A 15,644-nucleotide genomic window follows, 5' to 3' on the forward strand; every position below is an offset into this window, starting at 1 on the left:
AAGAGTTACAAAATTCATAGTTAACATTCAATAGTTAGTCAACACATTTAGTCAACACATTTTACATTCCTGTAGGTTCCTGTAGGCAATGTAATGACTCAAGATATTCCAAGAGACTTTCACTGGTCTCTGGGTAACACTACTCAGAGCCATCTTTTACAATGTACATGTCAAAGAACAGTTAATGTGCTTCTCCAAGCATGTCTAGATGTTGAACCAGCTATTGTAACAGATGATTTTGTCAGTTTTTGTCTTCTTAATGGGATAGGACATAGAATTGGTATTGTTTAAAATGTGAAAATTTAGATAATTTTTAAATGCATTTAAATTTATTTTATTAACTTTTTACTTATTAAAATTGTAGTAAGCAGTACAAGCCACAATTTTGGTTTTCACCTAACATGTTTACATAGGAAGTCACTTATATATAGGAAGTTTGTGAAATGTGTGTTTTTAAAGTCAGAGAAACCAAATTATTTAGTATGTTTGTGTGTTAGGCATTAATTGTTAAAAACTGCTCTATTCCGAAGCTACACCTTTGAGGAGGTGCAAGGAAATACAGATATAATCTGGAAGTTTCAGCGTTATGAGCTGATAAAGGAGTACCACAGCCGCCCATCTCTACCTCCTCCCTTCATCCTCCTGAGCCACATTTACCTCTTCATCAAACGGGTGCTCCTACGACGCACCCCTCAGAAACATAAGATCTTCCGTAAGCAATTTTTTATCTATTAAATACTGAGCAAATGTCAAATCAGCTGGCATTTTCTTTTTCGTTGCTCATCTTAACCTCCTTACCTTTATGCTTTTAAAGTGCTAACATTTAAAATGGTAAATGAACTTTAGTAGTAAAGATAAATGCTCATTTGTTGGATACAGGACAGGAGCTGGATCAGAGAGATGAAGAGGAGTTGATGTCATGGGAGTCAATTATGAAGGAAAACTATTTAGCATCTGTAAAGCAGGACAATAGCCAGAGTATGGAGCATCGCATGGAAGACACTGCAGAAAAGTAAAGCATCTTAGGACTTTGGAAATTCAGCTTTGTACCAGAATAACATTTATATGACTAGAACAAAAGTTTTGTCCACTTAGTTCCATAATTACCAGTAAATATCTGCTAAATGCCACCAAAGTCAAAGTCTTGGAAGAATCATAAATGCATAAAACAGCAAATTATTGCAGGCATCATTAATTAATGTGTTAACAAAGGAAATCATGATTTGGCATAAGGAATACTGGTCCATAAGTAGGGTACTAAGTATAGAATAAAACATGATGGGATGTAATCATTCCACAGTTGGTTATTTTTAAATAACAGGACATCCTGAAGAGTTTTATTCCACCTAAAATGCTGCAGTTGTCACTGCTAATAATTTGTTTAATAAACAAAATGATGCATCATTTCCATCTTTGGATGCAAAACTATTAGGTGTTTCATTTAGAGTAAAAGAAAATGCAGTGTGTCATGTCACCTGAAACCCTCACCAGACCAATTACACACCATGTTTTAAAATGATTTTATTTAGCAATGCGATTTAGTCTAATATAAACAGCCATGTTCTTTTTCAGAGTTGGAACCATGTCGGAATTAATAGAGCAAGGACAAGAATTGGGTTTTGGGCCTATGGCAAAAAGGCTGGGCCGGTTGGAGGAGCAGGTCTGAAATCCCTTTCATTTACATTTGCATTTATGCCATTGTCAGATGCCCCATATTTGGAGCAACTTACTTTTATGACATGACAGTTAACAGATCTGCAGATTTGGACTTGATAACATATACCAGTGTTTTGCTTTGTTTAATTCACTTCCAACCAGATTTTTAACATAAGTCAAATTATTTTTCTATTGTAGTACTATATACAGTATTATACAAAAGTGAGTACACCCCTCACATTTCAGGAACCATTTTAATATATCTTTTCAAGGACAATACTAAATAATTGAAAAGTTATAATATATTTATTATATTGCTGAATATATTTTAGAGTAGTCAATGTGCAGCTTGTATAGCAGTACAGATTTACTGTCCTCTGAAAATAACTCAACATACAGCCATTACTGTCAAAAGAGCTGGCAACAAAAGTAAGTATACCCTAAGTATACATGTCAAAACTGTGTCCAAAGCATCAATATATTGTGTGAGCACTATTGTTATGTAGCACTGCATTAAACCTCCTGGGCATGGAATTCACCAGAGTCGCACACCTCCTGGGATCTTCTTTTACTCCCCCATAATGACATCACGGAGCTACTGGATGTTAGACACATGATGCTTCTCCACCTTCTGCTTGAGGATGCCCCACAGATGTCCAATATGTTTTAGGTCTGTAGACATACCTTTACCTTCAGCTTTCTCAGCAAGGCAGTTTTTATCATGGCAGTGGGTAGGGTTCAGCCCAGTTTCTGAAGGGAGGGCATCATGTTCTGCTTCAGAATGTCACAGTACATGCTGAAATCCATGTTTCCCCTCAATGAACCGCAGCTTCCCAGTACCAACAGCACTCATGCAACCCCAGACCATGATGCTACCACCACCATGCTCAACTGTAGGCAAGACACAATTTTCTTGGTAGTCCTCACCAGGCGGTCACCACACATGCTGGACACCATATGAGCCAGTCTCATCAGACCACAGGACATGGTTCCAGTAATTCATGCTCTTGGGCAGGTTGTCTTCAGCAAACTGTTTGCAGGCTTTCTTGTGAGCCAGCTTCAGAGGAGGCTTCCTTCTGGGACCATGGCCATGCAAACAAATTTCTTGCAATGTGTGCTGTATATGGACTGAGCACTGACAAGCATACCTTCTGTGTCTGCAACCTCTAAAGCAATGCTGCAGCACTTATGTGTCTGTTTTTAAAGCCAGCTTCTGCACCTGACGTACAGCATGAGGACTCAACTTCTTTGATCGACTCTTGCCAGGCCCTTCTTGGAAAACCTCTGTATGACCCTGGCCACTGTACAGTAACTCAGTTTCAGGGTGTTATCGATCTTCTTATAGCCTCTGCCATCTTTGTGGAGAGCAACAATTCTATTTCTCAAATCCTCAGAGAGTCCTTGATGAGGTGCCATGTTGAACATCCAGTGGTCAGTATGAGAGAATTGTACTCAAAACACCAGATTTTCACTGCTGTATTACAAGACGGTGGATGGACCTCTTAAGCAGACCAAAACATAAACATGATGTATAGGACATGTGGCTTTGCATAGTTAAATGACATTCAGTTGTTATCACTGTGTCAGTTGTGTATACTCACATTTGTTGCCAGCTATTTTGACAATAATGGGAGGGGGAGTGTAACAAACTCACTGGTACCGCACTGGAAGAAAGACAGACAGGCAAAAGTTCAGCAAGCAGAGCTTTCATTATTCACTTTCGTTTGCACCCTGGCGCTTTCCTTTCCAGTACTCACGCCAGGGCTCACCCACACACTTGCGGTTCAGGGCGCCTTTTCTCCTCGACATTCGCTGGCAGTAGTCCCTCCCAGATCAGCACGCGCTCCTTTGGCATCCACTCGTGGATCAGCACACCTTCTCTCTTAGCGCCCGCCCGAGTTTCCTCGCGGCCCGGCACGCCTATTTTTGCGTCCACCGAGTTCACTCGCCGGCTGACACGTCTTTCACTGGCTTCCGTCGGCCTGAGCTGACCCCCCCCGGTATGAGAGGCAGAAGGTGGTGGAGAGTGCTCTCAGATTTCCAGTAGGTGTGTGGGTGGTCATGCGGGTAGGGAAGGAGAGAGGAAATGAGAGGGAGCAAGAGAAAGAAACTGCCTGTCCCTTGGTACACTGCCATCTGGACTTCTCTGGAGAGGCGTGGCAGACGATGGAGTGCCTGTTTTCTCTGTTGGTCCCATCTCACCGCACAGGACGCAGTTGGCACCGCAGCGGCTGCAGCACTCCTTGCTGACCTGGTCCCACTCCACCTCGTAGATAGTGTCCCTGGCATCATACCCCTCTTCCAGCACGGGGTTTCAGCACCACTGTAACAAACTCACTGGTACCGCACTGGAAGAAAGACAGACAGGCAAAAGTTTCCTCGCAGACCAGCACGCCTTTTCCCGCGTCCACCCCAGTTTACTCGCTGGCCGACACATCTTTTACCGGGTCCCGTCCGTGCTTAAATCACCTTTTCGGCAGCCCTTCCACTCGCGTTTCTGCTTGGGGTCTCTCTCTCTCTTCGAGGTTGGCGTCTCTCTCCTCTTTATTGGTGTCACCAGACTGAAACAGAGTGCACTGATTAGTCTCATCAACTACAGCTGTTTCTTACCGCTCGTTACGGCCGGCTCCGCCCACAGGGAGCAATTTACATTTAATGGTTTTTGAATGAGATATTACTTGCTCATTGTGGTGTGATCATCACATGTCAATAAATCTTAGGCCATATAGTGTATTCATATGTTTAAAAAACTGATTGCTTTTTCTCATAGGTTTGTCAGTCAGCCAAAGCCCTACAGTGGATCATGAACGCACTCAAGTCTCAGGGTTACCAATCTCAGCATGAAGCTCCTAATATGAGTAAGATTGTTGCCTTTCTTCTCCTTTCAAGGTTGATCATATTCTTGTTTAAAAATACAAAAAAACCCTATTCTAGATTCAATGTATAAGCTCTTTCATGCCAGATTGAGTTTGAATGGCACTTGAGTGTCAGGAAGAAAGCAGTTCAGATTTGTAAAGCTTTGCATCATTTCCCCTTCAGCTACTGTGCTTATGAGCACAGACACCGACCCTTCAGAATCAACTGAGCAGGAAGCAGAAAGTGAGAAAACGCATCATGTGTATGCACGACAGCATTGTTACCCTGGCAGCACAATTAAACGCTTCCCGGTTCCTGAGGAAAAAGTGCCCTGGGAGGTGCCTAAACATACATGAGCACATTACTAAGCATCAAGTTCACTAGTAACCAGAGTTTTAACATAAATGATTTTTCTATTAAAGAACACATTATATATATATATATATATATATATATATATATATATATATATATATATATATATATATATATATATAGTAATTAACAAAACCTGATCTATTGTAGGTGGACTTCCTTCTATATGTTCCTGCAATTTACAATGAAGATAATATGCAAGAGTAGGTCCTTACTTCACATCCTCTATTTTCAAACCTTCAAAACTGTCCCTCTCCTTAATGGTATTGCATCTTCATTAATATTTCTCACTGTTTTTTGTTCTAAACAGTGTGGATGTTTCCACCTTGGACAAATACAGGTAAGATGTTTTTCAAGATAAAATGAACATTTCATGTATGTATACATCAATACATCAATACAACATATGTAAGCATCAATTACATTTAGTTGTAGATGTTAATTTGGCTCAGTGTTAATTGAATCAAACAATTTTGTCTTGATTTTGTTGGATGCCAGGAACCCTAAAGGACGGACTGGACTAAAAGGAAAAGGGGCTCTTAAAAGTCTTGGTCCAAATGAGATTATAGAGCTAGTCATAACAAGGTAAAGGCTTTAACAACTAACTTTATCATTAGTAGAAGCTGGTGAGGATACTTCAGGTAACTGGATTTCACACACAGCTGGCTAGACATCCATGGAGAGTTGAAATTCTGAAATATTTTGTTTGCTGTAGTTGTGAAGAGTGGTTCTTGAAATTAGCATATTCTCCTTATAATCCTAAACCCTTTTCTTCTGGTCTGTCCTGTCTAAAAGGCATTTTTGCCCACAAAACCACTGCTTACTTGATTGCTTTTTCCAAATAATGACTATAACACTATAGCAGTGTCATAAAATTCATAGAGGTTGTATACATGTTGGAGTTCCAAGCTTGCATTGTAACTGCTTGGCAAAAATGATGCTGTTTATTTTCTATAGAAATTATGGCTCACATCTGAAGTTTTTGGCTCTGTGGGATGAAGCAGCAGGGTGCTGGACATTACCTGGGGTGAGAAACTTAAAAATCCAATCCTGGAGGGCCACAGCACCTCACATAACAAACCAGACCGAACTCCTCAGCTAATTGTGAGGCAGTTAGTAATTTCTAGCATTTCTCTAGGAACCAAAGTATGTTTTACTATATTTTTCTAATAATTGTATGTAAATTTAAATTATGAGAATACCTACTGTTATGGTTATGTACTTATTTTGCAGGTCATTTTGAATGATTTGAGTACTTCAGTATTTTTAAATGGCTGGAAATATAGAAATATATAAAAGTAAATTTACATTTATAAGTCGTCAAGTTTATTTTTATAGCGCTTTTCACAACAGACATTGTCTCAAAGCGGATTTACAGAATTTTAAGAGTTTAAGAGATAACATTTATAAAATATATCTATACATTTGTAAAAAAAAAAAAATGTTTTCAAAGTTAATATATATGGTATATTGCTAATTGTTATTGATGTAACTGTATTTGTATCTGAAAGCTTTGCTATGCAAATACTTAATAAATGCTGTGTGACTCCCCTCTAGGGCCCTGTCCAACATGGTGAATTCTTACCTGAGAGTCTCGAAGCAGCATTTGAAAAAGATCTATTTCAGAAAATAAAAGCCAAAATAAAGTCAGGACATCACAATGAGGTCAGTGTTACATAAAAACTCTATGCTTACTGTTTTCGATACACCACAAGCATTCAACATATAACAACAGTCTAAAAGTGGCCTTAATCTGGGGATATCTGCATATTAATAGTCTGTAAACAAGGGTTAGAAATCAAGATTTGCGTGATAAGCACTCTCTAATGTCAGGCCACTATCAGTTGAGGATGCACTGGATGAAAAATGTTTAAATTAAAATAGTAATTTTAACAGAAAATTGTTAAAATGAAGTGGATGCAGAGACGATCCTGGAAACACTGAGGCTGAAAAAACCCTGAATGGGAAAAGAGTAATATTTACAAAGTCAATAGGACTATACAGTATATTTCCAAAATTATTGGGTCACCTGACCTTTCCTGCTATATGTGGTTCTTTTCCAAAATATTACCACAAAGCTAAAGGCCCTTAATTGTACAGGACGTCTTTAAATGCTCTATAATAAAATTTTGCATTCACTTGAACTTGGAAACCCAAACCTGTTCCAGCATGGCAATGCCCCTGTGCACAGTGTAAGCTGCTTGAAGATCTGGTTTACATGCTTTGGAGAGGAAGATCTTGAGTGCCCTGCTACAGAGCTCTGATCTTATCCCTTTGAGATGAATTGGAACACTGACTGCACCCCAGGCCTCCTTACCTTGATCAGTACCTGCCTTTTGTAATACCCTTGCGGATTATGAAAACAAATATCTTTTTATACACTTTTTTTGTTCAGGCCTTTATTCTTTAGTGTCATGTAAAACCCCAATTTTAAAAAGGTTGGTACACTGTGTAAAATGTAAATAAAAACAGAATGATTTTCAAATCGTATAAGCCCATTTTCACAATAGAACATGAAAACATATAAAATGTTTACAATTTTAAGGAAAAAAAATGTAATTTTAAATTTGATGGCTGCAACATGTCTAAAAAAAGTTGTTATAGTGCCATATTTACCACAGTGTACATCTCCTTTTCTTTTAACAACAGTCCATATACATCTGGGAACTGAGGAAACAAGTAGTTTTGGAAAAGGAATGTTGTCTCATTTGTGTATGATAAAGTTTAACAGTCCTAGGTCTACTTTTTTTATATATTTGTTTGCTTTTGTGATGTGCCAATTGTTTTCAAATGGTGAAAGGTCTGGACTGCTGACAGGCCAGTTCAGCACTCAGACTCCTACTATAAAGCCATCTATTGTGATAAATTCAGTATGTAGTTCAGCATTGTCTTGCGAAAATACACAAGGCCTTCTCTGAAAAAGACGTCAGCTGGACGAAAGCATTTGTTGCTATCAAACCTGTATATATAATTTTAGCAAACTGCCCATTCCTTAGGCACCAATGCTGCATCCACAATTCAAATTTCAATTCGTCTGACCACAGAACATTTTTCCATTTTGTATCAGTCCTTTTTTCATTGAGCTTTGGTCTGAAGAAGAAAGTTGCATTTCTGGATCATGGTCAAATAATGCTTTTTTTCATGATCTTTGAGCTTTCATTACAGAATCATACCTGCTTTTAGTCAATTCCAATTGAGAACACAAAAATCACAGGCATAGATTTTCTCTGAATCTTTTGATATGTACTGTTGATATCGTCAAAGTCTTCAAATTCTATGCTGAGCAAAATTATTCTGAAATTGTTCCACAATTTATGAACACAAATTTTCACAGATTGGTGAACCTCTGCCCATCTTTACTTCTGAGACACTCTGTCTCTTAAGATACTGCCTATTGCCAATCAATCTAATTAGTTGCAAAATATTTCTTTTTGGGAACACACATTTCCAGGGTTTTGAGGCCCCTGTTTCCAACTTAAATTTTTTCTTAAAATGGTATATTTCCTTATTTAAAAAATATGTATGTCACCCATGTTCTATTGTGCAAGAAATGAATTTCTGAGGTCTGCGAATCATTGCATCCAGTCCCTGTTTTGGAATTGGGGTTGTAGGGCCAGATGGATACAAGTGTGTAAAAAAAATATAATTTGAGGATGTAATGTATTTATAAATGTATATATCCTAATCAAACAAAACCTTAATGTATTTGAAATCCAAGCAAAATGTTTGTTGATTAGCAAACAACTGAACAGGGCAAGACAGGTACCGTATTTTTCGGACTATAAGCCGCTACTTTTTTCCCACGTTTTGAACCCGCGTCTTAAACAACGAAGCGGCTTATTTATGAATTTTTCCTGGGTTTTTCCCGGTTTCACAAACTTCAAGCCAAAAGCTGGAAAAATCTGGCGGCAGGCTATTCCCAAAATACCGCTATGCTCCCAAAGGAAGCGCAACATATTTCACCTGTTACACCGTGTAACAGACACTGTCTTTCATTAAAGCCTGTGTAAAGTTCATTAGTTTCAGTGTAGACACCTGCGGCTTATAGACAGGTGCAGCTTATTTATGTTTTAAATAAAAATCTTTGTCAAATTCAGTGGGTGCGCTTTATAGTCCGGAAATTACGGTACATGAAAAACAGAAGCAAAAACGATTAAAAGTGCAAAAAAAACATGGAATGTGAAGCCAGAAAAAAATCTGTTAAGTGTCCAATAACACAATAACAAGTCATTTTATATGTGTTGGAACTAGATGTGTTTATCTTACAGGTGCATGCTCAATAAATGATTGGATTCATCACCTACAAAACTTCTTGAACTGACAGGATTTTTTTTTTTTTATTTATCAAATGATGTATTTACTATATATCATTGACTTTAGTAATATACTGTATGTCTTATGTATATATATATATATATATATATATATATATATATATATATATATATATATATATATATATATATATATAAAATATAATCTTTAAATGAGTACTTATTGGAAAGAAAGATCTTGTTTTTATATTGTTTTTATACTGTAGCTCTATTTTACCCCGTAGTGGAATAAGTGAGATTTTCTGTCCAATTGAGATTTAACTAAACAATTTTAGTCTATAATATGTTAAAAAATGGTTTACAACTTTTCCACTAGCATTCTGACACCACATACCTATGTATACAGTGTTTCTTTTTCTAACTTCGCTCGGTGTTTCACTATGGGAATCGCTTTGGGCGTGACCAACTACGGAAGCTCTAATGACACCATGTCTGTCTTGACAGACAGGTCGACCTGAGATCAGGCCTTTATCCCTCAGGTCGACCCCTTCTAACATCATTCGCGCTTTCTTCCCGTGAGGGACTACACTTAGCTCTCTCAGCACTTCCAGTTCTCGGCTGGTTTCGCTTAACTGTTCATCGTGCGGGCCGTCATTGGATTCCGCCACCGAACGCGAGGTCAGTCGTACGGAATCGTGCTGAGCGACATCACGGAATAGCGTCCGTGTCGAGGCGAGCTATTCCTATTCCAACCTGCTGTGTATTAAGTTACACGGTAGGGACGTAGTAGCGTCAAGCTATTGCAGGCTTAGCGCGTCAAGGCGAAGCTTTCAGAGGGCTAACTACCCTGCGAACATCGGCGGACTAACGTGTTGTGACGAGTCTAATATTAACCCCGTACTCAGCCATGTCTACGATCATCCCCCCCACCAAAGGGAATGAGTCGAAGATCAGGGAGGTTGTATCCCGCCCGTGTCCATCATCATGTGGAGCGACCATCTCGGGCAGGGACCCTCACCCGATGTGCATCACGTGCATGGGCCCGAAGCACGCTCAAACGTCGCTCGCGGACCCTCAAGCATGCGCTCACTGCGCGTCGCTGCCGGTGAAACATCTGGAGAGACGGCTGAGAGTAGCGGTGGCTAACCAACAGGACCCGTGCCTGTCCGGCGCCGCCGCGAGGTCTGATCGTCGAACATCAGCCGCGAGCTTCCACGAGCTGGGCGGACCTGATGGAGGCGAATCGCGGTCATGCCGCCTCTGTTTGATAACCTCCTCGCGGAGGATGAGGAGCGACCGTGCGACGAGGATGCAGACGCGAACTTAGACCTCCTCGACTTGGATATGGAGGATGAGAATGACAGTAGTCCCTTCCCGGCCCAACAGTCGAGACCCCAGAGCGCGGGCGATGCAACCTCACAGGCCGAAGGTAACCTGCACGAGGTATGCAAGCGAGCGGCGAAGCTAGGACTAGCTTGGCCCGCGGTCCAGGACGCGGAGGAGCTGTGAGAGACCTTTACGACGGGAAAAGGCTGCCGCCTGCTCAACCCGCCGCTAGACAGCTCCTGCCCGCCGTGCCAGCTTGCATGAAGGAAATGTCTCGCTACTGGTCTAGCCCCTTCAAAAGCAAGCTTCCCGCAAAAGGGTGCTCCAAGCTGGAGATTCAAGGGATGGAGGAGCTGGGGTTGGCCGGACCCCCAGCCGTGGAACCTTCAGTGGCTTATCACCTCCATCCGAATTGGCGTTCCATATCTGCCTCCTCTCAAATTGCGCTGCCTGGGAAAATCGAGAGATTGACGGCGTCCATCCATCAGAGGGTGTACAAATACGCAGCGCAGTCAGTGTGCTCGTTAAACGCGTTCTCTCGCACGTCAGTTCAGACGATTGCGCAATAAAGATTACATCATCGCATCCAATCCACGGGCTGAGGGCGATGTGTTCGACAATACAAAACACAATAAATGTGGCACTTTCGCATCCAGGCGATCAGCCGAGGGCGATAGTGTGCGAAAATCCCGAGATTCCGGCGTGCACCCCCCCAGTTTTACCACTGGAAGGGCGCTCGCTCTGTCAGCAAAGCCCTGCGCGGCAACGGTTGTGACGTCATCAATGCGCGACCAGAGTTGTGTACGCGCAGGTTCCCTTTCTGCGCACCTCGTCAATTGGCGCGCATGCGCGGTTCCTTCGTGGGTTTTAAACACGGTTTCACAGGGATACAGGCTTCAATTCGCAATGAAACCACCCAGATTCAACGGTGTGTTGATCTCGGTGGCGAAGAGTCGGCTCGCGTCTAATGACCGAGATCGACTCTCTTTTGAGCAAAAGGGCAATCAGAGTTGTTCCGAGGCGGAAAGCCGTCAGGGTTTTACTCGGTACTTTGTGATCCCGAGGAGAGGGCGCATCTCTCCGTCCGATCTTGGATTTGCGTGTGTTAAACAAACACCTGAGAAAATATTCATTCAGAATGTTGACACACAAAGCACTCTGTCGGTCGATCCGTCCAAACGATTGGTTTGTGACGATCGATCTGTCAGACGCGTATTTTCACATAGACGTTTACCCGTCACACAGAAAATATTTGAGGTTTGCGCAGAAGCACTGCCTACGAGTTTCAAACCATTCCGTTCGGACTGTCTCTCGCTCGAGAACTTTCAGCAAGTGTGGAGGCGGCTCTTTTGCCATTGAGAAACAGCGGGATTCGGATTTTGTGCGCTCCCTCCAGCTGCATCAGTTGGCGAGGAAACTGATAATGTGGTGCGACACAAGGTTTTTGTCCATCAGGGCGACTCATGTTCCAGGCGTATGGAACAGGGTGCAGATCTATTGTCCAGAAACCCTCTGTACGGGAATGAAAACTGCACACTCAGGTGGTGGAGCAGATATGGCAGAGATACGGCCGGGCGCCGTAGATCTCTCGCCTCGCGAAAACGCTCAGTGTCCTCTGTTCTTTTCTCTAAGGGACGAAGATGCACCGTTGGGTGTGGATCGTTAGCCCACCCGTGGCCAAACGTTCTTCTCTCGCGTTCCCTCCACTGAGCTTGATTTCCCCCACCCTGGCCAGGGTCAGAGAACTCAGCTTGTCACTGATTCTGATAGCTCCACGTTGGGCTTCCAGGCACTGGATCACAGAAATAGTTCAGCTACTGTCGGATCAGCCTTGGCCACCCCCTCTACGGAGGGACCTTCTGTCCCAGGCGGGCGGGGAGATTTATCATCCGCACCCGGACAGAATTGCTCTCTGGGCCTGGCCCGTGAGAGGTGGAACTTGAGTGTGGCTGGTTTGCCCCAATGGGTTATACACACTATCCAGAGTGCCAGGGCCTCGTCTACTCGCACGCTTTATGACAATAAATGGCGAGTTTTTGAGGAGTGGTGTGGCCGCGGTCACATTTCTCTTTCCAGTGTTCTGTGGGAGACATTTTGTGTTTTCTCCAGGATTTGCTGGATAAAGGGAAAGCTTTTTCTACTTTAAAAGTGTATCTGGCGGCTATTTCTGCATGTCACGTCGGGTTTAATAACGAACCTGCGGGTCGGCACCCCTTGATTAGCCGGTTTATGAAAGGTGCACGCCGTATAAGGCGGTGTCTCGGCGGTTAGTGCCTCAGTGGGACCTGTCCTTGGTTTTGAAGCCCTTTCTCATCACCCCTTGAGCGGTGGATGGCGTGGGGCTGAAATTTCTTTCTCTTAAGGCGGTGCTGCTTGTGGCTCTAGTGACTGCTAAGCGTGTGAGCGAGCTGCAAGCCCTGTCTGTCTCTGTTCAGGATATTTGTGCGGCAGCTGGCTGGGCCACGCCGCACACCTTTGTGCGGTTTTATAGACTAGATGTGTCTGAGTCATCCTTGGCACATGCAGTGCTGAGTGCCAGGCGTTCTGAGCCTATGTGATTGACCTGTGCAATCCGGGAGCAGTCTATATCTCCCATAGTGAAACACCGAGCGAAGTTAGAAAAAGAACGATGGGTTACTTAACGTAATCCGGGTTCTTTGATAACAGAGTGAGGTGTTTCACCAGCACTTCCCTCCTTGCACGGGGACGGGAAGAAATCTCGCTGCAATGATGTTAGAAGGGGTCGACCTGAGGGATAAAGGTGGGGCGGAGCCTGATCTCAGGTCGACCTGTCTGTCAAGACAGACGTGGTGTCATTAGAGCTTCCGTAGTTGGTCACGCCCAAAGCGATTCCCATAGTGAAACACCTCACTCTGTTATCAAAGAACCCGGGATTACGTTAAGTAACCCATCGTTATTCAGGCAGCAAAAGCTGATCTTGTTTTTAAACCAACTGCACTATTAGCTTGTCCCATAACAAAATGAACACACATTATCTATGTTGCTAAGATGCTAAAAAATAAATTTGCTAAACAAAGCATAATTTTGTAATTGATGCAGAGCTATTTGATTCAAAATAGAATATTAAAAAGGATGTGTGATGTCTATTTGAAGGTCTATAAAGGTTATGTAGATGACTGCCGGAACACTGACAATGCCTGGGTGGAAAGCACTGTAATATCAGTACACCTGGAGGATGAGTGGCATTTGATGATGCAGGGTGGTGTTGGTGGTGAGGTATGAAGCTTTCACTCTCTTTTCACTTAATTGGCTCAACTAAATTTCATGTTCATTTAATGACACAAAATTGAGCCATCATATAAACTGTATATAGCATTTCAATACAATGAGTATAAATGAGTTAAAAAAAAAAAACAACCCCACAAGATACAAAGTGCAAGGGGATATTACAAAGTATGTAGATTAATGCACACTGCGCACTGTACTACTTTATCTCAAGTTTCAGATTGTACTTGTTTAAAAAAACAATTTATTTTAAGTTAAAATAAAAAAAGTGAATTCTACTAATTTATATTTAGAAATGAACGTATGCTTGAATGTACTATCAATATCGTTATTTGCCCCAACCATAAGACTTTAATGTGAATCATCTTTAAGACGCGAAAAGAAAAACGTCTATTTAATTTAGTGTAAACACATTTTTAATGGTAGTGTTTACACAATATAACATTGTATGTTGTATGTGTTCTCTCTTTAGTCTTTCAGCAACACAGGGAAGTTTCAGTGGTGCAAGGTGAGCAGCAAAACAGATGTGCACCCATACCAACGAGAAGCTCTTTTCAACATCGCCAACATATACAAAATTAAGCTATAAGGAACCTTCTGACTCTCAGGAAGATGGACAAATGTGTACAGGGCTTTCACACATTCGGTACACACTTGTAGCAAATGCAATCTTTTTTACTGTACGTGTGAAAAAAATACTTCAAATCTAAGTTCCTTCAGGAATGTTTTGAATGGCGACCCGCAAGTTTGTTTAGTCTCCGCCTCGCACTTTGAGCTTTTTTTTATTAATTATTTATTAAACTTAAAAACATACACATCAATGGCAAGGGTATAAAAAAAAAACAAAAAAAAAAACACTGTGGCTACTCACTGCTTACCGGAAATAAGATTTGTTTTGCGAATGCATGAAAACGCTGAAGAATCAATAGTGCTAGTGTTAGCCGCTAACTAGGAAGTGGCTAGCGGCTAATGCTGTCGGTATGGATTCTTTAGCGTTTTATGTCCAGCTTGAATGATTTCTCTTAAAAGGATAAAATCCTGACAATTCCTCATATGAATGGATTGGGAATGGATGGGAGTGAATGAATGAAAAATAGAAATAATAGTCATTTGTTAAAGTATGTTGAAATAAGTAAAACAGTTAAATAGGTCATATCTTTAGAAAATAAATATTTAAAGTACCCCCCACACACACACACACACAAACACACACACACACACAAACACACACACACAAACACACACACACACAAATACACATCTTATTAATGGGGGACAATGGGGTCTAACCAATGAAAACTATTTAATTTAAATTTTCCATTAATTCAATTTTATTTAATCAGTTTAATTTAAGTCAATGTAATCATTTACTCAATTTATTATCATAAATAAGTGTATTGCATTAATTAAATTTATACTATTTTATTTTTATTAATTGTTGAAAATGTAACCTACCAGGCATTTTATTTCAAATTTAAAACTGTTCAAATGAACACAAATGTTAATAATACTAATAATACCATAAGCAATTTTTCATTTTGCACTTCTTCCCCCTAACCGTACTAAAATTTAACTGAACCGTTACTTAAATCGTGAACTGTAAATTCTGTTCACCGTTAAACCACAAATACATAAGTTATGCAAATTTTTGCATAGTTACTAATAAACTAAACATTTATTCGTTCATATGCATTATTGTAACATCATCATCATAAAATATTAATACATGAAATCTATAATGTGCAGGTCCTTTACAGAGAGAAATACAATTATTTAATCTAGAGTTAAAGCATTAGAAATGTAACATTTAATCTGTTTGAATGTGGATTTGTATTGATTGTTTTTTGCAGTTTCTTGTGTATAGGATCTAGGAGGGCAGTGGGTGAAAAGGAAGTCAAGTTGATGTTTTGA

The 15,644-nt window shown here is 40.9% G+C and overlaps 2 protein-coding genes across 2 annotated transcripts in view; both read left to right on the forward strand.

Moving 5' to 3' along the window:
• Positions 1 to 1,163, forward strand: part of trpm2 (transient receptor potential cation channel, subfamily M, member 2) — a 38,371-nt gene extending 37,208 nt beyond the window's left edge. The window contains exons 23-24 of the mRNA XM_046839525.1: positions 531 to 712; positions 880 to 1,163. Of these exons, the coding sequence (XP_046695481.1) occupies positions 531 to 712; positions 880 to 1,016 (319 nt within the window). The 3' untranslated portion in view covers positions 1,017 to 1,163. The remainder of the gene's footprint in view (positions 1 to 530; positions 713 to 879) is intronic.
• Positions 1,164 to 1,496: 333 nt separating this feature from the next.
• On the forward strand, positions 1,497 to 14,591 carry LOC124379264 (transient receptor potential cation channel subfamily M member 2-like). The gene is made up of 10 exons (XM_046839514.1): positions 1,497 to 1,660; positions 4,427 to 4,514; positions 4,696 to 4,850; positions 5,038 to 5,090; positions 5,198 to 5,227; positions 5,386 to 5,472; positions 5,845 to 5,914; positions 6,445 to 6,552; positions 13,602 to 13,724; positions 14,206 to 14,591. Exons 1-10 carry the CDS (start codon positions 1,559 to 1,561, stop codon positions 14,320 to 14,322), a joined length of 933 nt encoding a protein of 310 aa, XP_046695470.1. The 5' UTR covers positions 1,497 to 1,558; the 3' UTR covers positions 14,323 to 14,591.
• Positions 14,592 to 15,644: the final 1,053 nt, after the last annotated feature.

This window comes from Silurus meridionalis, chromosome 3 (genome assembly GCF_014805685.1).
Source record: "Silurus meridionalis isolate SWU-2019-XX chromosome 3, ASM1480568v1, whole genome shotgun sequence".
NCBI lineage: Eukaryota > Metazoa > Chordata > Actinopteri > Siluriformes > Siluridae > Silurus > Silurus meridionalis.

Bases quoted from the DNA above. Each gene is read 5' to 3' on its own strand.
- LOC124379264 (XM_046839514.1), top strand. From the start codon at position 1,559: ATGTTCTTTTTCAGAGTTGGAACCATGTCGGAATTAATAGAGCAAGGA. The intron at 5,091-5,197 runs GTAGGTCCTTAC...TGTTCTAAACAG, and splicing joins AATGAAGATAATATGCAAGA to TGTGGATGTTTCCACCTTGG. The intron at 6,553-13,601 runs GTCAGTGTTACA...GTCTATTTGAAG, and splicing joins AGTCAGGACATCACAATGAG to GTCTATAAAGGTTATGTAGA.